The sequence below is a fragment of the Triturus cristatus genome, chromosome 11, assembly GCF_964204655.1.
Source record: "Triturus cristatus chromosome 11, aTriCri1.1, whole genome shotgun sequence".
Taxonomy (NCBI): domain Eukaryota; kingdom Metazoa; phylum Chordata; class Amphibia; order Caudata; family Salamandridae; genus Triturus; species Triturus cristatus.
The window spans coordinates 472847365-472871343 of NC_140594.1; the positions used below are offsets into that span (position 1 = coordinate 472847365).

The 23979-nt window shown below is 46.3% G+C and overlaps 1 protein-coding gene across 2 annotated transcripts in view; it reads right to left on the reverse strand.

Annotated features, from left to right (window-relative positions):
• Positions 1 to 23979, reverse strand: part of DPYSL2 (dihydropyrimidinase like 2) — a 408396-nt gene that overhangs the window by 73938 nt on the left and 310479 nt on the right. For both annotated transcript variants that reach the window (XM_085632753.1, XM_085632754.1), the window contains 3 exons: positions 19806 to 19867; positions 19249 to 19329; positions 1032 to 1100 (listed from right to left, as the gene is read on the reverse strand). In XM_085632753.1, coding sequence (XP_085488879.1) covers positions 1032 to 1100; positions 19249 to 19329; positions 19806 to 19867 — 212 coding nt within the window. The remainder of the gene's footprint in view (positions 1 to 1031; positions 1101 to 19248; positions 19330 to 19805; positions 19868 to 23979) is intronic.

Below are 23979 nucleotides of genomic sequence, written 5' to 3' on the forward strand. Positions count from 1 at the left end.
AGAGAATAAAGGGCCTCCCTAAGAAATTGATCTCAAGACCAGATAAGACGCAGGAAACCAGGAATTGAGGATATGGCCACAAACAATTTGGTGAGAAGAGATGACAGCCATCCGGAAGACGATCCTCAAGATTCCGAGGAATGTCGAAAAATCACCAATAGCCCCTGCGGCCCATTTGGAAGCCACAGAAACTAAGTAGCAGCAACTGAAGCACAAAGACAATGGACTAAGAGTCACATGGAGAAGTAGATACAAAACCTGAATATATTCTGCCAGGGAATAACAAATGCAGTCATGAAAAGAAAATTATTTTAAATACCTAAAAAGCAGCTAATGTGAACGTTTTGGGATTTCCAGGTAGATGCAACTATGCTGCTTAGGCCATTTTTTGACCAGCAAATGACTCATTTACTGAAAATAACTGAAGAAATCCATTTGAAGAAGGTATACTTCATTAAGGTCTCTAAACAATGCTACTGAGAATAGCGAAGGCATGCTTATGGTTCTGCTTAAAGCCCTGGGGATGAAAGATAAGGCTTGGAAGAATGCAACATTTGAGAAACAAGACCTGAATTACCACAAAAGGAGTCTATTAATGGTCTCCGACCTAAGCGCTCAGTCTAACCAGAAGGAAGGAGTTACTGAAGATCTGCCAGCCACAGAGAACTACTTCCCTTGTATGTAAGAGCAATGGAGCACAGATATTCTGAGAGTGGCCTCAGATTTCACTCAAGATGAAGCAGCAAAGTAATTTGTAGACTAACTAAATGTAGTCATGAATCGGTTTGAATGTACACAGTGTGCTGTTCCTTTTTGGACACTGCACATTCCAATCTAAAACTGTTCTATGTGTTGCTATGTTAGTCAATAAAGGTATAGTAGAGGGGACCAGAGTGTTACTAATATCAAAAACATTAAGCAGCTTTCAATTCTCTCACTGCATGATACAGCTCGAAAATGAAGGAGCTAGACAAAGCTGCAGGATAAATTCGAGTTTGAAACATTGTAAAGATGGCAAAATACAGGCTCACCTCTTCTGGACGACTCAGTGCATGTCCTTCTGGCCCAGTAATGCCCAGTTCCAGGATTCTCTGTTGTTCCTAACAGATAAAACACAAAATAAACCGAAACATGAATTAGTAGTCCGAGGCAGAGTTAGAATGTTGTTTTACCAGAAGTGCTTCAGCATGGGGTCTTCTCCCGCTCACTTCCATCAAAAAAAATTACAAATATTGAACTGTTGCTAATTTCTAGAAACATAATTTATGTGCTATTATAATATTTTTCATATAATTATAAAAAAAAACATCATGCATGCAGTCACACAAAAACTGGATCATATGCGTCGACTTGTGTTTTCCAGCAATGGCCAATTAGCATAGAAATAGAATAGGTTAGGTATTCAAAATCTTCTCCTGCAAACTGAAGTATCACTTCCCCCACCCTTACTTTCCACTCTCTAATCTTTATCACCTGGTCTTTACTTTGCAAAAACATATTTTAAGCTCTTAAGTCAGATCCTTTTAAATGTTTGGCTTGGTTATTCAAGAAAAACAACTAATTCATAGATCAGGCAAGTACATTTTCTATTTAAACATAGAACTAATGTTGAAGCTAAGAAACATTCAGGCTGCTGAGGTCTCTAAATAATGGTGAGGACGGCAAAGGCAAGATTATGGTTCGGCTTAAAGTCCACCTAAACCTCTCACTGCCTTCCTTCTTCGGGAACAAGTAGGCATCCATAAGTGTGCCTAGTCAAACCCCATTTAGAGTAAGGGAGTTCTGTTTCTTCCACTTGAGATCTGAAAGTTGTTGACCACACTCCGGTTTCCAAAACAAAAGATAAATCTTTAAGGGCTCCAGATTTAAAAAGCTTTCCGTGCCACATAGACTGTCTTCCAAGGCAAACATCTAGTCCTCTTGCATACTCTAGCTTTACGAGATAGGCAAGAGATACAACTGTGTGGTTATGTATCCAGTGCAACACAGTCTGTGCAACCTGTCCTAAGTAACCCTCAGAGTCTGTCTTGGTGCCAACGCTTCCAACCTTTATGTCAATGCTTCTGAGGACCTCTTCAGTTAAAAAGTGATACTTGAAGTCTGCCCCCTCCCCCCATTGAGCTCTGCCACATCAGGCTCAGCCCACATTCATTGAACAAAAAGAGTGAATGAATACTGCCCCCTTCCATTCAGATGCCTCAACATTCAGTACATTATTTTCTAACATCATACTGTCAAAGAGCTATGCAGTCTGAAGAGTAATCAAAACAATGAGCTTCAGCCTGAAAGTGGAATAAAACAAGTCATGCCCCTAGTATATTAATCACAGGGCTAATCTACTAGAGTACTGATAAACTGCCATTCTCTCCATTGGATGACCAATCAGGATTGATTAAAAGAGCTCTGAAATTCAGCAGTGCAAACACCCCCAGAGCCAAAGTTTTTACTTTCAGGCAGGATAATTCATTAACAGTCTTCCTCTGTAGTAGTTATAGCTTTAGATATTATGTTCAATCCTACTTTGGAGGGCTTCCATGTTAGGACAGCTTGCAAGTTACCACCACGCACACATAGATACGTCGTACCATGGTCACGCCTAAACTTTTACAGGGGACCTTCTCCCTTAGTCAGCTACTATATTTTCTACAGTGAAGAAAGTGTGAACGCCCCGAATTAAACCCTTCCCATCTCATCAATTTCGGGCTTTCTAAAAGAGGTTTTCACGGCCAGGTAAACAAGGGACCACCCATGTTCTCGTTTTTCCCCATAGATCTCTTTTTATGTGCTTCCCCGCCTCATGCCAGGTTTCTTCCAACTCATGGCATCAGTCATCCTGCCTCCTTGCTCCACTTTGCCCCCACATCTTTCCTTCCTTTCTCAATGACATTTTGTCGCATTGTCTTTGGTGTGCCCGATACCCACTATGCCTCCCTGCTCGGTTTTCTTTTCAGCTACCACTGGATTAATGTCAATCAAATCCCCACCTGAAAATTGAACTATAGCAGATGTATAAAAAAAATAACCACCATTCTCTGAGGGCAACAAACTGCAAACTAATTATAACAATTATTAATAGCAGTTAGAAGGCACACATCTGGGAGTCAGCAGATGTGCTCCCTTGAACATATTCTGGCCAAATGGTTAGCATACTTCAGCAATAGAAAATATCACAGCATATCTCTAGAATACCTATGTGTGACAGATTATTAGTGGAGCACCACAGGTACACCACATGGCGGGTAAAGAGATCTTGATGACTGGCCCAGTAGCTTAAACAATATTTCGTTCTACTGAAGGAGCATGACTTAACGCAATGCCTCCCACATGAAAGTTTGTGTAATTGAAACATGATAGACTAAACAGTGTGACGCAATATGTATCCCAACCAGGATGAAGAATGGTGCACTGCGCATTATTTGGAGCCAGGCCAAGACTGATATGCCTTTGGCTAATCCACTTTTATAATAGCAGTGAGCAAAAATAAACATTAAAGTTGGTGGCACCCTAAGTAACTCCACTGGCTGAATCAGCTTTAACTTTTCTTCTTCACTAAAATTCAGCTGTTCTGGGCATTCCTGTTTCCACTATCTGGTTACAGTGTTCAAAACTTGATCATAGCATAGGAATTTACTTGCAAGCCTAATTTCTCTACCCAAGACCTGCAGGACATAGGATGCCACAGCCAGGATCTCTTTTTGGTCTGCATATGTTTAAATGTGTTCTTCCTGCTGGTGCTCACTAAAGCGCTCGAAGTGAGAAAATCCAGTTTACTGCGTCCTCATGTTATTCACCAAGCCTCCTACAATCTTTTTTTCTTTTTCCAATACTGTAACAAGGGTGGTACATTAAAAAAATAAGTAAACTCGTCACACAGGGCGAGGAACCCAACAGCGTAGAATGCAAACCCATACTCAAACTGTAGACCACGTCTCCATGTAGGACCCCCAAAAAATGAAGAGAAATACCACGAACAGCGGAGTATAAATCTCCAAGAACAGACACAGGAAATGGGCAAATAGTTAACAGATACTACTTAACTTAAATGAGGTAATAGAAATAAGCAGGAATCAAGAGGGGAAATGGAAAAGGAAACCAGCGTCCTCAATGGGGAAGGGTAGGAGAGCACCTACACAAGTTGAAGCAAAATAAGATGGCCTTCTATCCCCAGTGCATTCCAGGCCAAGTCACAATAACCTGTCCCTACAGGATTAAAACCAAGGCATCCCCATTAATAAAAGCAAAAAACAATAGGGATCGAAGTCTGGGGGGCCTCAAGAAGGGACCTGGGAAAAGAACATAGGGGCCTTCATGAAAAATGTAGCAGGGCAAGGTACATAGAAGAAACCTTAAGTATATGGATGTGTTTGGCTCTGCAATCTTTCAGAAAAGAGCTTCAAACCTCTTCAAATATCTGTAATTTGTCATTAAGATTATATACAAGGCTCTCAAAGCATGCCATGTCATACACGTTGTCATACATCGTACCACCTAACTACGACATCATTAGACATAATAGATCGGACAAGATAGGGGGTGGCAGAGCTTGTATACATCGCAGCAGCATCACCATAAACAGAGCCATTTCGCCCTTTTTCCCATCCTGCGAATACTTATGCCTAAACATCTGCTGCAAGGGCACACCGGTATGCTCACTTCACATCATCTACCATCCCCCAGGAGACAACCTCCTCTTCATCGAACACCTAATGGAGTTGATCTCCGCTAACAACGGGCGTCAAAACTCCCAAATATTCCTAGGTGACTTCAATCTCCATTGGAATGACATTAATGACTCAGGGGTCAACAGCTTCAAAAACTTCCTGGATGATCTAGCCCTCATCCAATCTTGTAGTAGTCCTACACACAACAAAGGATCAACCCTCGATCTCATTATCTCCAAAGCTGGCGTCATCCAGGTGGATTCGATCCAACCATGCGACTGGTCGGACCATCACATTATTGCCTTTCACATCAAAGAAACCTTTAAACTCAACTCATCGCAACCCACAAAACCTAAGATCTGGAAAAGAGACTTGAAAAAAAATCAACCCCAACTCACTACCCGCCTCCAGTTATAACCTGCTCCAGCCCCCTGTAAACACCTCAGACGTCCATGTTCTCACAAATCACTCTCTCAACGCCATGACCTCGATAATTAATGAGGCAGCCCCCCTGCAACTTAAGAGAGCTCCCATTAAAGATTCCAAGCCCTGGTTCAACGCTCTACTTAATGAGGACAGACGAGCCCTTAGGTCCGCTGAACGCATTTGGAGAGAAGTCCCATCAGCTCTCAATCTCCTTAGGAAAAAGAGAAATGCATACAACAAAAAAATTAAGCGCACTAAAGCGGACTTCTTCAGCCACCAATTAGGCCAAGCTAAGAACCGGCCAAAAAAACTCTTCGAGCTGGTCGAAAATCAATCCAAGGAAGCTCCCCAACGGGCTCGAGACCTAGCTCGCCCACATCCTAATTGTCAAGAATTCGCCACCTTCTTCAAACGGAAGACTGACAACATCATAAAGGATCTCCTTAATGACAGAGCACTACACACTGCACCTCATACAGTAATCACCCCCCTACCTACACCCATCACAGGTCATTTCCCCCCAGCCCCCCCCCCCCCCCCAAGGCCTGCCTTAAAAACGAGGCAGCCTGGTCTTCCTTTGAGACGTACACTGAAGACACCCTAGGCAAGATTCTCAACAACCTGAAACCGGCCAATCACTTCACTGACCCTCTCCCGGCCAATGCAGTCAAAGCCCTCTCCCCTTGGCTTCTTCCACTCTGGACCAAAATCATTAACAGCTCACTCCAACAAGGCTGTATCCCGGACTCCCTCAAAGTAGGCCAAGTCTCACCTATTCTAAAGAAACTCACGGCTGACCCTACCGACCTTAACAACTACCGCCCCATTACCAATATCCCCACCTTGGCCAAATTGTTGGAAAAATGTGTTCAACAACTGACCAATCACATAGATCACTTTAACCTACTAAATAAACACCAATCAGGCTTCAGAGAGGGTCACAGCACTGAATCGGCCATGACACACATTCTTGATGACGCGCTACAAATCCTTGACCAGAATGGTGCGTGCTTACTCATCCTACTAGACCTCTCATCAGCCTTTGATACTGTCAAACACCAGAAACTATTAGATCTACTGGAGCATAGGATGGGTATGTCTGGCACAGTGCTAGAATGGTTTGCATCCTTCCTGCATAACCGTACACAAAAATCCAAGGTTAACAACGCGCTCTCCAATCCCTCTCCTGTATCTCTGGGGGTGCCGCAAGGGTCCGCACTTTCACCATCCCTATTCAACTTGTTCATGGAACCTCTCACTGAAATCTTGCAAACATCTAATGTGGAATTTCATATGTATGCGGACGACACACAACTATACCTAAAGATCAATTCCATCGAAGACATTAATTTGCGCAACTCCACACTCATGATCACCCAGTCTTGGTTATCAGAAAACCATCTCAAACTGAACGCATTAAAAACAGAATTCCTCCTCATAGCACCACCGGCCAAGATCCCTTTAATGCATGACTTGATCAAACAGCTCACCACGTTCAACGTACAACCAACTATCGTGGATTCAGGAAAATCCTTGGGGATCACTCTCGACAACAACCTCATGATGCAAAAACACATCAGTAACGCTACTAAGAGAGCTAACTTCCAGATAAGTACCCTAAGGAAACTGAAACCCTTCCTGCCAGTCAAGGACCTCAAGTTAGCAGTACAAGCGCTAGTTATCCCTTGTGTTGACTACGGAAGTGTCTCCCTGTGTGGCCTCCCAAAAGCTGTAACAGCACCCTTAAGAGCGTCGATCAATGCTGCAGCTAGACTCATCACAGGCTCGAAAAGAACTGCACACATTTCCCCGGACTTAAAATCCCTGAATTGGCTTCCTTTTGAAGCTAGAATCCACCTAAAAGTGGCGTGCATGACCCATAAAGCGTTACACCACAGCTCTCCCAGCTACCTCGCGCAGAAACTGACAATCTCTGGGGGTTTAAGGTCCTCCAGGAGTGCTGAAAACCTTTTACTGAAACCCCAAAGGTTCAACAAAAAGAAAACTTATAATCGATCCTTCTCGGGGATGGCGCCCAGAATTTGGAACGCTCTGCCCCCCGCAACCAGACGGAACGCCTCCTCCGCCTCTTTCAAAAAAGAAGTCAAAGCGTTTCTCATGGCTTAAGTTACATGAGCTCTATCTCCTCAGACCTGAGTTCTCTTGTTTCCGGTTATAATGGACAGCACCATGCTTTAATCCTCTTTTATATGATTGTTTACCTGCATATTATGTATTGTTCTACTTACATCCAGCTGTTATGTAAAGCGCTCTGATATCCGCAAGGATCTTGTTCGCGCTCTATAAGACTTTCTAAATAAATACATGTTGTCCTACCTGGTCTGTAATGTGGGAGTTAGAGTTGATTTTCAGAGTCGCAGAATTGCTAATTTGGCCACCCCTAGGGCAGTGGGAAGCCATTATCAACATGTTGAGTTGCAGAGGGGAGTTGCACCAGCAGGGCAGTCAAAGGCCTATCTATCCATAGATCTTTCCTCATATGGTCCCAGACCTGCGACCAGAGGGCTCTCAGTCAGTCACGTTCCCATAAAATTTGAACTATATCGCAGTCTGTTAGGCCACAACTCCAACACCATGAATCCACGCTAAGATGGGCATTGTGTAACCTTGTTGGTGACCAGTGCAAACAGTGGAGGATCTTAAAAAGCTATACTTATGGCGCGGTTGCTGTAATCATTTATTATGGTCCGCCAGTAGAGTACCCCAGTCATCATCCAATAATTGCATGTTAAGACGAGTTTCCCACCAGGAACGCAGTGCTATGGATGTGGGAGAGGAAAAGCAGGAGTCCAGCAATCTGGCAAACAGTCCTGCAATAATCCCCCAAACGTTTTTCAAAGTGTGGATAAATTGATTAATATACGCATTTCACAGGAAATTCGATATGGTGTGGGACAATTGATTGTATCTTCATAGTTGGGAGGATGGAATCACAAATTCCTGTCTCAAGTCAGGGAATGATTAGATGGAGCCGTTAGAGACCAGGTCTTCAATGTGGTGAATACCCGAGTAATCCAAGTGGAAAAGTGAATTTCCTCCCCACGGACCATGATATCCACATTGCGTCAAAATGGGGCTTTAGAGTGAACACAGCTCAGGATTTGCACCAGCCTATGAGTCCTATGCCATGTGTATTGGGAAGTGTGAATGATCAGGTTGAGGAGAGGGCTAACCAAAGGTCTTGAAATGTAGTAAATGGCAAGGTATGCAGTATATGATGCTCCAGCAACACCCATAAAGGTATGGATCTAGAAGCAGGCAATCAGTACACAGAGTAGGCCAGCTGTTGTGCCAACCAGAATCCTTCCAGGTGCGGGAGACGTAAGCTGCCCTTCTCAGAATCCTACAATCTAACTTAGGAAAGAATTTCATAACGATCAACAGCCCAGCCTGTTTAAAGAGTCTTTATTAAAAGCATTGACTTTTGTGAAAGGAGACCGTAAGTAGTAAGCAAGACTTCAGAAGGGGGGGCGCAGGAGGGCATGCCTGGCTGCCGACCAAGATGGCCACACACTGAATGGACTGCGATAGTTCTCAGTGATAAATCCCAGTTATATCCGTCATCATCCAATCGGTGCTGGGCTAAATATGCTTGATTGAGGTCAAGCTGAATTAGCTGCGACCTGAAGTGCTCCAGTGTGCAGGAGAGGTGGTGAAGCGGACGAACGGCCGAAGATTTGAGGAGGTGTGGGGCCTGCGCATCATGGCGACCCTCTAAGACGGGCTTGCCTGAAAGTGTGGTGCTGGCGATTTTCCCTCCTGGTGTGGTGGCTACCGTGTGTGAGCCGGCGAGAAGGCTGTGGCAGAGGCCTGGAACGGCTGTCGAGTGCATCTGAAGGCAGATAAAGCAGGCGACTGGACGGTGGCACCTGCCACATCTCGCAGCGTGTGGATGCCATAGGCCCAAAAAGGGTCTGCAGCGGTGCAGTGAACTGGACCCCGACTGGGGTGGAGCGTCTGGTGCATGGACGGACTGCGGGCTTTGTACGACGGGTGGAGGAATCTGAGTGGTGCTTTTCCCCTCTACCCACCGAGTGATACAAGGGCTTGCTCATCAGGAGGCCTGCGAAAATTGTGGCGCCTTGCACCTGGAGCCTCAACCGTGGCTGAGCCCGGTCATGTGGCCTCGACCCAGCAGAGGGGCCCTGAGAGACCCTACAGGTTCAGAGAAGTGGCATGGCCTGAAAAGCCCTGCATGAGAGACACACTTTGGCCATAAACTGTGACTGCGCCTCATGTCCTTTACTGGAGTGGCACCTGCTGGGGCTGGGAGGATTGTGGGCCTTGCCCTGAGGGCCACCCTGAACATTGTGTGGACTACCTGGCCTGGGGGACTGCGACCTGTGTGGAATCCTCTTGAAACAGGCCGGAACCCCCTGCTTGGTGCAGTGGTCCGTCGAGCGCACTGGGGACATGATGAGGAACAAGGGCCCCTAGCTGTCACATACCAACCAGATTGACAAATACACCGTCAACATCGCCACATCTGGGGGCACGGGGGTGCAGCAGCTGCGGACACGGATCGGTGGGGGGGGGAGGGGGGTGGGAATGACCCCAGTCCAGGAGTTTTCCATGAGGGAAATCATGGCAGCAATAGAGGGCCTGCGGGGCACACTCAAACCCAAATTAGATGCAGTCAGGTTAGATGTCAACTTACTGTGCACAGATGTCCGCAACATTGCCAAGAAGGTTTCGACGGCCGAAACGCAAATGGGAGGCCTAATCTCCAAAACCAAACATCTAGAAGAACAAGTGGCTGCGATCACTCAATCTTACGCTTTTTCCGGACTTCACCCTTCAGGTGCAACAATCACGCTGAAGCTTTCAGTCAGTCAAGAGACCACGCCGGGAATGCAACATTAAATACATGATGCTCTAGCCGGCTAAACTCGCTCCTCAGAACAGTGGATTGTGTGATATGTTGTGTCAATTGGTTCACGTTGGCAGCTTTAGGGCTCCATCACAGATAAATGCCAATGTTGGGGCAACACGCACTCTGCACGTTGGGGAGGTGGGGGGGTTTACAACTCACTATGCAGGGTTGCAGGTATGGGAGAGTTGGGGGTATTGCTTGGTTTAATTTTTTGCTCATCAATGCGGTATCTGAATGGGGGAGTGAGGGTGAAAGCTGTGGTATATCCTACATTGAACACAAATACACAACATACTCAGGCTAAAGGAAGGACCTAAGTGCAGAGACGTTCATGCATGGACATGGAATGTTAATGGGCTGGGGAACAAAATTAAATGCACCCTAGTATTGCAGTATTTCAAGCGACATTCCCCTGATCTCATTCTCCTGCAGGAAACGCCCCTCTGAGACAATTATTATAATGCTCTGGACCGCTTTGACTATTGGTTTTTGCCACATGCCGGCTATACCTCAGATTGGAGGGGGTCGGTATACTGGTAAAAACTACGTTAGTGTTTACCCCAACCCAGACGTGATGAGACTATCAGGGCTGTTACATGTTACATACGTGGCACCTTCAACCTTTGCTCCCTTTATGACCCACCAAGACTGCATGCCACAGTCTTTACTAAAATCAGTGCCTTGTTTCTTGAAATGCCTGTGGGCATCCTCCTGCTGGGAGGAGATATGAATGTGGTTATGAGTCCTGAAAGCAATAGGCTGAGCACAACACATACACAATCAGATTAAGATGTTCTACCTGTCTTTGTGTCTGCCATGGGCTTGGTGGACCTGTGGAGGACCCACGATCCTCACCTTAAACAATACACATACTATTCGACTGCACATGGTTTGTTTTCCTGCTTAGAACATAATCTCCGACATCATGCTAGAGTTGGGGTCTTTAGAGCAGCGCCTCGCTATGCACGTGGGATTTAAGATCATTCCCCGGTGGGGGTTAGGGTTGGGGGACCGACATACAATACTTGTGTGATATATCATCGTCCCAGCCCCTCAGGTAATGAGCATACATGAGATGACACATGGCTAGGGGCGTCTCTGACCACTCTCCCCTCTGGGTCCATATTGTCCTTGATGACATCCCGGTGGGACGCATTGCCCCAATTAACCCCTGGCATCTCAAATGCTCTAAGACGTGGGCCAGTCTCATTAAAGCCATTGATAATTATTTCCTCGATAATGAAACCTCGGTAGATTCCCCGCAGACTCTGTGGGAAGCCTTCAAAACAGTGGTATGGGGCGAAGCCCTCTCCTTAATAGCAGGATCCAAAAAAGACAAGATAGCGGAGGTCTCTGATATAGAACAGGGCATTTACAGTCTTGAGAGTGATCTTGAACCCGATCCTACGCCAGAGGCCCTACATGCCCTTCACCTCCGGCAGGAGGAGTATCATGCCCTTGTCACCGATCGTGCCAAGACACTAGGTCAGTCCAGACTGGGGCGGATTGACAAAGCTGGGAAATTAATCACCTGGCTGGACAAAAAGGAGCGCGCTAGCCGACTAGTTCCCGAGCTAAGATTCCGGGGGATTAGCCATAGTGGATCCCCAAGAAATAGTGGACCTCTTCGCAGCTCACTACTGTGCAGTCTACCGCTCCAGGGTGCCACATATCGAAGCAGACTCCTCTGAACTCCTGCAGAATATTTCTTTACCAGTACTATCGGATGGTGATCGTGCCTTCATGGACAGCGCTCTTCTAGCGGATGAGATCGCAACTGCAATCAGGACACTCCGGCCAGGCAAGGCCTTGGGCCCTAATGGCCTCCCCATCGAACTCTACAAACTCCACCCTGACAAATTAGCAATCCATCAAATCAATGTTTGAGGCCAGCCTTGAGCAGGGATCCCTTCCCCTGGACCAGAGAATAGCGACTATCGTCGCGATTCATAAGGAAGGGAAACCCAACACTGACTGTGCCTCTTATAGGCCCATCTCATTATTGAATGCTAAGCCCAAGATACTAGCTAAGGTACTAGCCAACAGATTGATCAAGATTATAACCGGCCTAGTGCACCCCGATCAATCGGGATTTATGCCCCAGCGAAACACCGCACTTAATCTTTGCAGACTGCACGGGGTATTGGGCAGGGCGCCGACCTTGCGAGAGGACTCCGTGGTGGTTTCCTTAGACGCCACGATGGCCTTCGATACGCTTGAATGGCCCTACCTATTCGCAGTGCTTAACAAGCTGGGATTTGGGCCCGGATTTATTAAATGGATACGTTTGCTGTACAGCTCCCCAATGGCTCAGGTGGTAGTGAATAACAGGAAGTCTGATCCTTTCATGCTCAGTCGAGGGACCCGCCAGGGATGCCCCCTATCCCCTCTGCTATTTGCTTTAGCCCTCGAACCCCTTGCGGCCTGGATCCGCAAGGATGTAATGATCCGTGGGCTGCGGTGGTCGGCAGACTGGGAAGACCGGATTTCCCTGTACGCGGACAACATCCTGTTGTACCTCGCTTCTCCCAAAAGATCCCTTATTGAAGTATTCGATATCCTTGCTGTCTTTGGTAGGTACCCTGGGTTTGGCATCAACTGGCAGAAGTCACTCCTCTACGTCTTGAGTGGAGAGGCCCCTCCAATACCCCGAAACTGTCCTATACCGGTAGTTCCAGATGGTTTCAAATATCTGGGTATCTTTATCTCACTAGATAAAACCCTCCGATTCACCCGAAACCTCGCTCCCCCGATACAACAAATTCTGATTTCCAACAAATAGAGGGATTACAAGGAGACCTTCTATGGAATGGGAGGCCTCGTATTGCTCTCAAGAAACTCACCCTCCACTGGTTCGACGGGGGGATAGGATTGCCTGACATTAGAAAATACTACTGGGCCTCACACCTAACACCAATAAACCACTGCACATATGGACGGCCCGATGACCCCGCATTCAATATGGACAGGCACCTCCTCCCTAACAGCACCTTTGCAAGGGCCCTTTACTCCAAACCGAATAGGTACTCTCTCACTGGCCCCACCAAGCATTCCGTCCACATTTGGCACACTGCGACCGCCTCCATGGGCTGGACCAATAAACTGACCCTTTTCACACCACTGTAGGACTCTAAGAAACTTGGGTACTTGGGCAACACGCGGGGATTTGACAAATGGGACCTGATTGGTATATCGCGTGTCGGAGATATGTGGGATGCAAAAAGGGTTAAATCCTTTGACTCCCTCCAGCTTCAATATACCATGGCAGACACAGAGCGTTTCCGTTATCTACAAATACGCCACGCACTACTAGCAGCACTGCCCCACGACGCCCTCCCACCTGACTATACACCACTGGAGGATAGGCTGCTAGATGGCTATTTGCCAGATAGAGCCATCTCCCTAACATGCAGGAAACTCATCAACAATATGGACGACCCACTGGCGCCTCTGCGAGAAAAATGGGTAAGGGACGGTATAGAATTAGACGATGAGACTTGGCAGGCTGCAGTTTCCTCCCCTAAAACTGCCGCCATTTCGGCGCGTCTCCGTCTTGTTCAGCTGAAAATCCTACATCGAGTTCACATTACGGGGCCCCAATTGGTACACATGGGTAGTTCAGTCGACGGTTATTGCAGAAGGGGATGCACACAGCTGGGCACGTTCACTCATATAATCTGGCATTGCGACCCTATACAGACCTACTGGCGAGACATCCACAGCATTATGAGCCAGGTACTCGAGCTTACTATACACCCAGAAGCTCCTAGATGCCTCCTTAATATCTGGGAACCTACTGACCTAGACTCACACGCTATACAATGGGTCACACTGGGCTGCATGATTGCCAAAAGGAACATTGCTCAACTCTGGGGGGCTACGCAAGCCCCAAGGGCCATAGATTGGGAAACCGACCTCGATTGGTGTATGCTGAGAGAGAAGACAGTTTACGCAGCAAGGGGTTGCCCCTGAAAGTGGGCCATGATTTGGTCTCCCTGGAATGCATACCGTGGTTACATATGTGCCCCACCAGATGATCCTGAAAGTGATAGTCCCCCCTCACCATAACTTCCACCTTGCATCCTTGTTATCCTGTATGACTTGTCTTGCTGTGCTCTCTGTTAGTGATCTGATGGAACTGTACCCATGTTGAATATATTGCATAAATTCAATAAACAGAGTTATAAAAAAAAAAAAAAAATTGTGGGATAGAGAGATTAAAGAGAAGTTGAATACAGCAACAGAACTGTAATTACAAGAAAATCGAGGGTCAGTGGACTCCCACCCCCCCTCCGCACCCTCTGGGAGGCCTTCAAGACAGTCATACCATACAGGGTCAAGCCCAGGCTCTAATAGAAGGAAAGAAGAATGTAGCTCGAGCCGAATGGGAGGCCATAGAGAAAGACATAACTACTCCTGCACCAGCAGGACCTGGGTGCCCAAACCCGAAAATGTGGTGCAAACCCATGCATTGGCAACAGAACGTCGCCTGTACGATGAAGGTGACAATGCAAACAAACTCTTGGCCTGGTTCGAAAAGATTGAGCGATAGCTCCTGGGTGGTGGGTGTCCTGAATAGAGAGGGAGTCCTTCAGACCACTAGCACGACGTTTGCAAACATCTTTGCATCTTACTATGAGGACCTCTACACCCCCACGAGTTTAAGGAGTGGTGCCGAACGTAAGGAGCTCCTACGGGACCTCCCCCTACAGTCCCTCACGGGCGAGGACATGGAGGCGTTAGCTAGTTCTTCCTCAGATAGGTCTTACTCTAACGCCATCCGAGACTTACAATCTGAGAAGTTCTTGGGTCCCAACGGCTTGCCCATTAAATTGTTTAAGGGGCTGATGGACAAAACAGTTAAACCTATCCTGGAGATGTTTCAAGCATCGCAAACCGCTGGTTGCCTCTTGGCAGACCAGTGCAAAGCCACAATAGTGGTTATACATAAACAAGGAAAGCCTCCAGAGCACTGCAGTTCCTATAGGCCTTTATCACTACTCAATGTAGAAGCAAAGGTTTTGGCAAAGGCACTTGCGACGCCACTCAGTAAGTTCATTACAACCAGCGGACCAGTCCGGCTTCATGCACCACAGGAGTACTCGCCTCAACCTAAGAAGTCTTTATGGAGTGTTACTTCTAACTGGCCTCCCTAATGCGGAACAATCAGTACTAATGGCTTTAGATGCCAAAATGGCATTCAATAGTATAGAATGGTAGTACATTTTTACTGCCCTATCTAGAATGGGTTTTTGTCCTATGTTTTGTGCATGGTTAAAGCTGCTATATTAGGGCCCCATGACCAGGGTGTGCGTAAATGGAGCCATGTCCCGTAGCTACACATTGCGAAAGGGCTCTAGTCAGGACTGCCCCTCTCGTCCTGGATTTTTGCATGGGCACTTGAACACTTGGCGTCTTGGATCCGTCAGGACCCTTTCATCTGGGAAATCAAAGCAGCTGGAGGTTGGGAGGAACACATCTCCCTGTATTGTGATAACGTCTTACTATATGCCACGAGACCGTACTTCTCCATTACTAGAATTTTAAATATTTGCGATCTCTTCGGTAGCTACTCCAGATATCGAATCAATTGGGCCAAATCATTAATTTCCCCCTTGTCGGATGCCATGCAGCAGCTCCCACCTCGGTGCACAGCACCAGTAGCAACCAAGGGCTTTCGATACCTGGCCATTTATGTGACCCGTGATCAAGGACTGTTTAGACAGAGTAACCTAATGCCTAAGTTGGAGAGGCTCCAAACCGATGTGGCACATTAATGTACCCTGCCACTGACCTTACCAGGCAGAGTGGCACTTTATAAAATGATGACTTTTCCACGGCTCCTATATGCGCTCCAAAATGCACTGTACGCAATTCCGGTGGAGTTTTTTAGCCATACAGACCACAAACTCCGGTTACTCAACTGAATCAGGGGAACACAACATATTGGCCATGGCAAACTTCAAAGAGGGGTCTACGATGGGGACTTGCACTCCCAGATGTCAGGTAGTACTACTGGGCCTCTCAACTACTTGTTAGTGGTTAATGAATGGATATTCTCAGATAGAGGAGAACCAGCCTACTGTGTTGATCGGGACGCCATGAGGAGCAGCAACCGAGAACCAGTACTCTACTGTAAAAAACTGAAAAATTAATTACCTACACACACTGGGCTGGTGGCCAAGACCTGGAGAGAGGCGAATAGCTATTTGGGTTAGAAGGGCAGACTCACTGCATTAATCCCACTGTGGCATAGTGACTAACTCTGAGAGGTGGCCTCCCTCGGGGGTTTCTCCTGATGGGCAACAATAGGTATAGAACACTTGGGCGACGTATGGGAGGGAGAAATGCTTTTTGTGCTTTGAGATCCTCCACCAGGAGTATGATTTGGTGGACATCGAACAGTTTCGTTATCTAAAGCTAGGGCATAGGTTGCAGGTCCACATTTTGGAGGGGTGGACCTTCCGGACGCCTCCCCCCTGGAGGATCGCCAGCTTACGGAGCCCATTACTAGACAAAGCAATTTCCACGATTTATTGAAAATTGATAAATAATTCCCCTACCCTGTTAGGAAGCCTGCACAAGGCCTGGACTGAGGATTTGGGCAGACTTGAAGATGAAAATTGGGCTGAAGTTCTTCAGGGCCCAAGGGAACTAGCTATCCATGCCCGATTTAGAGTAATCCAGCTTAACATACTACACAAGGTGCATTACTCGTGCACCACCCTGAATAAGATCAGGAAGGCCAGAACGTCACAGTGCATTAGGGGGCTGTACCCAAGAAGGCACCTTTTTATTATCCTGTCGGAATGACCGGTTATCCAGAATTTCGGCAAGGGAGTGACGAGGGAGATGTGCCAGGTGATATCTCAGCAGGTGCCACTCGATGTCCAAATGGCTCCTACTAGCAATACAGGGAGACGAGAATTGTGCTTGTTATACGGTGATTTGGTTAAAACTGGCAGCGGTAGTGACAAAACAAAATATTGCAAGAAGTTGGGGGCGAGTCCCCCATCAAGGGAAGATGATTGGGAAGCGGACCTTGACTGGTGTCAGAGGGCGGAAGAAGTGATATATAAAAGCAAGGGATGCCCCAAAAAGTGGGAAAAGGAGTGGGGAGCTGGCGAGAATTCCGGAGCATCAATATTGTGACTGTATGATTGAGGGCATGTTGTGATATACCATTGTCCAGACTGTTGTTGGAAATCTAACCTATATTATCAGATGTCCGTAAAAGCGCTCTAGGTAATCTATGCTTCTGACCTGTTGTCCCTACAGGGTACTTGATTCAATGCTGAACAAGAGAAAATTGCTAACTGTATTCGTTCTGTTCTGCACAGTACAATGGGCAACTGTTTAATAAAAATAATAAAAGACTTCAGCAGGGACCAACTGTGAACACTGCCCCCTGTACACCTAAGAGGAACGGTGCTCATATTCACTTTCTGAACTCAAAAGCTGGCTATTCTCAAACATATTTAAGTTCCATAGAGGCAGCAAAATAACAGATATGTCGATTTTCTCATTCATTAGCACCAAGAGACCTACTCATTGTAAAACTGCTGTAGAAACACCGTTAGTCTATTAGCAGGAAATAGGGACGGGTACAATGGAGACAACATCCAAGTGCGATACTGGGAACATCAAAGAAGGCATCAGCAGCGAGATACAGAGTGACAACTGGGTGTCATCAGACCCACAATGAGGATGCCAGAGAAGAACAAAGGGGCATATTATCAAGGACGGCGTTAAAAATTATCCCCGGTTTCGCGGCCAAGCCCATGTTCACATCAGAACATGGGCTTCTATGGGAATTCCATAGAGCATATTATCAATCTCATAATCGCCGGTTTAGCAGCAGTTTTCTGCCGCTAAACCGGTGATAATTTTTAACGCCGTTCTTGATAATATGCCCCTAAGGGTGTTGTGGCATTCTACTTTGACAACCAGATAAGTTATTGGCTTATTGAAGCTTGGCAGCTCCCTTTCAACCCCGGTTAATAGGATACATGCTGTATTTAGATAACGTTCCATGGGATGGAGGTTGGTTTACCCCACTAAAGGACTATGCTGGTACAGAATAGAATAAGTTTCTTTATTGTGTTTTTTCAGAATGCAGTCACTAATCTTGGACACCACCATTGAAGCAGGTAGCCACGAGACAAATATTTGCAGAAAGGGGTTTTGGTCCGACTCCTGGGCATTTTATTGCAGGCTGAAACAGGTCTACGTTTTTGCAACTACTCACCTGCATTTTGTTTTTTATCTCTACCAACTTGCGACAAGAATAAAGCATTCGGCAACTAGTTGGTAGTATTATTCACCCATCTTTCTCCTTTTGTTTGAAAAATGCTCTGTAATATCATAAGCTTTGAAGTAGAGACAATTAGCGTTGCAGACTGTGTTGGTACACCTTTCAAAAATGCAGGAAGGGTCTCATGAAAAAGCATGCCACCAAATGGTGGGTGAGAGTCTTAAACGATTATAAGCCTAAATTCATGGCAAAGCTTTTTCTACCCCTTCTCTAGACACAATGTAACTTTAATTACAGTTAGGAAAACTGTGGGGTCAGACCAAATAGGTAGCCTTGAGTACTTGATGTTTATATATGGGGCATAAAGGACATCAGTGGTGAGAGACGGCCACAAATGTGAGGCATCCAACTTGAAAAGAGGAGGGTAGAGAATACAAAATGAGGAAGATGGCAGAACATAAGGCTGTAAGTGGGGGAGGGACACAGAGCAGAGCAATGGGTAGATGACAACAATAGTAGCACAGACAAATTGTCACAAAGCTAAAGAAAGAACTTTGGGTGGTGAGGATGGAGCAGAGGAGAGAGCACACAAACCCCAAAGGAAGGGGGAAGAATTTAACATGATCTTCCCCCAAAGTAATTTTATGATTATTTATTATCAGTGCATCATTTTCGTGGATTACTTAAAAAGTGCTATATTACTTGCACTTCGCCTATGATCTCAATCATGTGGTCTTGTTGTAAATAGAAAACTGGATGATACACAGCATTTGTTTCCTTCTATTTTTGAAAACTAGTATATAGTGGTTATGTTGCCATAAATTACTTTATCTGACAATATTCAATAACCATGTTCAAGCAAAAACACTCCTTAAAAATACAATATAAGGAACTAATATTAGGTTGGCATTTATTATTTTTTTGCTACAGCTAAAAATATATCTATTCAACCTTTCCAAGAGAGCGTGTTATAGCATTGCCCACAGTTTCACTAGCAGAAAGCCATAACTTACCTCAGCAATGATGTCCCCGTTCTCAGCATGTACTTGTGCAATAGCTCCCATGTCGCGTATTACGCTCAGCACCTCATATATCTGAAAAACAAAACAGGATTTAGTCCCTCTATGTATAAGCCCTCTTCCCTCAAACTATTTCCAAGAACCACCTCACAAAGCTCCCTTTTAGAAGCTTCCCCATCCTACACCTCCGTAACAAACCAATATAGGCTCCAATTATACGGATGTCTAAGAACTCAATATTCGTTTCACTCTGGTAGCTCATACCCAAATACGACTACTCAGGATCTTAACTCTAATAGCAGTAAGATTGCTACAGTACTTGTTGCCTACAGTCACATTAAATAAAAGCTAAACTTGTCACGAAGAAATGTTTGAACATTATATTTATTAAGTATAAACCAGGTTCTTATAAACTATAAACCAGGTTCGCTCCAAGCCCTGGATCAGATGAAAAGAAATCTCTCACTTACTTTCCTGAAGACTGCTTACAACTGCTATCCCATTCTTTAGCTAACATCTATCCTCGCCCATTGTAATCCAAGTGCTCCTACCTGGCTATCCGTGAGTTGAAAGTTGTCTTTGAAGGCCATATACACCAAGAAAGAGTTGACACCTGGGAGAATATAGAATACAAGAAAATATAGCATAAAATCTGTGTTGGTGACAAACAAAACAGCAAAGAATTACATGCCAATATTTCATAATACACAAACACAACTTGAAACAGACAAAACAAAAAGTATGTATGGGACTTCAATCACAGCTTTTCGTTGGAAAATAAAGGGGGCTAAGAAACTATGGTTTGTGAACCACATGGCAAAACTTATGAACCCTGGTGTATGTACCACTTGATGAGTTTGCGGGGTCAGGACTGGGTTCAAACAAGGACCCACAAACCTCAAAGGGTTCAGAACCCCTCTCAAAAGGAGTCCGCCCAGGCTTGATGGCAGTGCATAGTAGAGGATGCTAGCCCACGGAGGTTGGGGGCAAGTCTAGCCATAGGCCGGGCCTTTCGCCATATGTAGCGGGATTTACCACGGGCCCCTTGATTGAACCCTAGCGGTGCATGTTCTTCTGCCCTATACAGGATGGGTTGGTCAACCCCTGCTGTGCAAGGTTTCAACTGTGAGCAGGGGGATTGGTGGCCAAAGACCGGTTGGGCCAACACACTGCAGCAAACCCCCAGAGATGCCCCCCCCCCCCCCAAGCAGGTTGGGAACATGGCTGGGCCGCAGGCCATGCCACGAGACCAACCCCCACTACACACAAACAATGGCCTTGCACAGTGAGTACAGGAATAATTTAGAATAAGTTAGTTATAGTACATCATTTAAAAAAACAATTATAGTGAAGCTATGGTCAACTTTGATTACAACAGCATGATGTAGGTTTAACACAAACAAAACCTCTGAAATTCATTTAGATAGTATAGTTACAAAACAAAATATAAAAAACACTGAAATACACTAATTATGGCTACCTCCACAATTCATAGCTGGCATAAAAGCCGTGCAAACGATAACTTGCACACCAAATGCAGTGCTTAAGACCTCACAATATTTATACCAGTAAGGCCATACTGAAGAACAACATCATGAAATGACAAGGTGTACTCATATCAATAAATAATAGCGCATTGGGTCATCTTATTCATATTAGTAAGGGGATTCAGATGCGTGGTCTCATCTGTAAGATTATTTATGACATTTGCAATTGCAGCAGTCATATCAAGGGTGAGGTCATGAGAAATGCATTAGGTGTGAAGAACAAGTTACTTACCTTCGGTAACAATGTATCTGGTAGAGACATATGTTAGTTATAGATTCTTTACCTTAGAATTTCCCCCAGGCGTCAGTCTGGATTCGGAGATTTTTTCTTCAGGAGTACACCTGCGCTTCGTTAGGTGGCGTCGGTCAGCTCCACGTCCGTTGACGTGGGCACCGGGATGGCGTAGAGTGGACTACATAGACGCCGCCCATGCACGCTGATGTCAGATCTTAACACTACTTTCCACACCAGAAGCACAGAGCTATGAAAGACACTGACCACTGGTGAGTCAAAACTAAGGCCCTTTAAGGGAGGCCCTATCCCTAGAAATCAGTTCACAGAGCAGAGAGGATGGGTGGGGCGGTAAGGAATCTACAACTAACATATGTCTCTATCAGATACATCGTTGCCGAAGGTAAGTAACTTGTTCATCTGATAGAGACTGTTAGTTGTAGATTCCTTACCTTAGAATAGACACCCCAGCCATACCATTCCCGGAGGAGAGTCTGCGAACCAAGATCATACCAGAAAGTCCTAAAGGACCGAACGGGCAAAGTACCCATCCCTCCAGACTTGGCTGTCCAGGAAATAGTGTCTGGTAAATGTGTGCAAGGATGCCCATGTTGCTGCCTGACAGAAGTCAAGGACTGGAACTCCACGTGCTAATGCTGTGGTTGCCCCAGTTGCTTTGGTGGAATGAGTACGCAACCCCAGAGGAAGGTCCTTCTTCAGCATAGCATATTTTAATGCAAAGGACAACCCATCAGGAGATCAGTTTCTGAACAGCCTGACATTTCTTGGCACCCACATAGCCAATGAAGAGTGAATCAACCACCCGGAAGTCTTTTAGCCGATCAAGCTAAAGAGACAATGCACGTTTTGGGTCTAGAAGATAGAGTCTCGACTCTTCCTTGGAGGGATGCGGGGTGGATAAAAGATGGGTAGAGTGATAGATTGTCCCACATGAAAAGGCGTGACAACCTCAGGAAAAGATAAAGGAAGGCTTGGTCTGAAGCACCACTTTATCCGGATAGACAGACAGAAAAGGGGGCTTAGAAGATATAGCCTGCAGCTCGCTCAGCCTGAAAGCAGAAGGTATGGCAGCAACAAAGTCTGTTTTCAGAGATAGCAACCGGAGGAGACAGTTATAAGGCTCGAAGGGAGCACACATAAAGGTGAGAACCGGATTGAAGTCCCAATGGGGCATTCCAAAAGGAGATGGAGGAAACAGATGAGTAAGGCCCTTAAAGAATCTTTTAACAATATGAGATTTGAATAAAGAAGGCTAATCTGGCAGATGAAGAAAAGCATAAATGGCTGCAAGGTATGCTTTAAGAGTGCCCAAAGAAGAAGATCGCTGCTGGACCAAGGAAAAAATATATAAAAAGGACCGCAGATAGAGGAGTAGAGAAGGGGTCAACGGCCTTTGCTGTACACCATGCCACACATTTGCTCCATCTACAGGCATACATTGTTTTAGTTGAGGGACTTCTGACTTCCAAGATAATATCACAGACTTCGGGAGAAAGGTCGAAAGCCGTCAACTGCCTCCACTCAATCTCCATGCAAGGAGGTGGAGACTGGACAGGTTTGGATGAAGAACCATTTGCTGCTGCGACAGAAGATCCTCCCGAAGCAGCAGTCTGATCGGGGGATCCATGGTCATGCTCAGAAGGTCGGGGTGCCAGACTCTTCATCCCCCGTTCCGGAGCTACAAGAATGACTTGAGCCTGGTCGCACTTGATCTTCTTGAGCACTCTAGGCAGAAGTGGTACAGGAGGCCGAAGCTCCACTTGCGACGCAAAGCGCTGCCAAGCGAGAGTCACCTTGGAAACTCCAACGCGCAAAACTGCTGACATTGCGCGTTTTCTTCGGAGGCGAACAGATCTAACCAAGACTCCCCCCACCGCTGAAAGAGACCTTGCGCCTCCTCCGGATGGAGACACCATTTGAGATAGACTAGGCACCGACGGCGGAGTTCGTCCACCCTGGTGTTCAGGGATTCTGTCAGGTTTTGAACCACTAGGGTTATGTCCTGATGTTCAGCTATGTACAGAGGTGGAGACCCCACCGCGCCCTGTTTGTTGTAGTACCACATGGCAGTGGTGTTGCTGTGAACACCTGCACCACTTTCCCCCTGAGAGAGGGAAGGAATGCTTTCAGTGCCAGTCTGATCGCCCCGAGCTCCAAAATGATTATATGGAGGCTGAACTCCGTCTGAGACCAGACGCCTCTCATCTTCGCCTCTCCCAGGTGGCCGCCCCATCCCAGAAGTGACACATTTGTCATCAGTGTTCGATCTAATTGAGGAGGTGAGAGGGATCTGCCTCTCACCCAATCTTGGTTGGTTAGCCACCACTGCAGTTGGTGCACAGTTCCCTCAGAGATCTGGACATAGTCGGAAAGATTTCCCCTGATGCTGCGCCCAATGGAACTTTAGGTCCCCTTGCAGAGCCCACAAATGCCATCTGGCATGACCCACCAACAAGATGCAGGAGGCCATGAGGCCCAGCAGCCTCAGTCATTCTCACTGAAATCCGCAATAGATCCTGAAACATCGGTATCATAGCCCGAATATCCCGGAAGGATAGTCTGGAGGTGAGAGGCAACAACCTGGGGCGAGCCCGCCTTCAACAGCCAGTCGTCGAGATAGGGGGAAGACTGAGACCGCTTATCTGCACAGATGAGCTGTGACCACTGCCAACACCTTTGTGAACACTCGAGGGGCACTGGTATGGCCGAAAGAGAAGTCAATGATCTGAAAGTGCTAGTGGCCCACCGTTAACCGAAGGTAACGTCTGTGGGCCAGCAGAATGTGGATAAGAAAATAAGCGTCCTGTAAGTCCAACGCCACCAGCTCGTCTTCTGGGACGAGTGGAGACAGAACTTAGGCTAGGGTGACATTTTGAACTTCTCCTTCCGGAGGAAGTAGTTGAGGGCCCGGAGGTCTAAGATAGG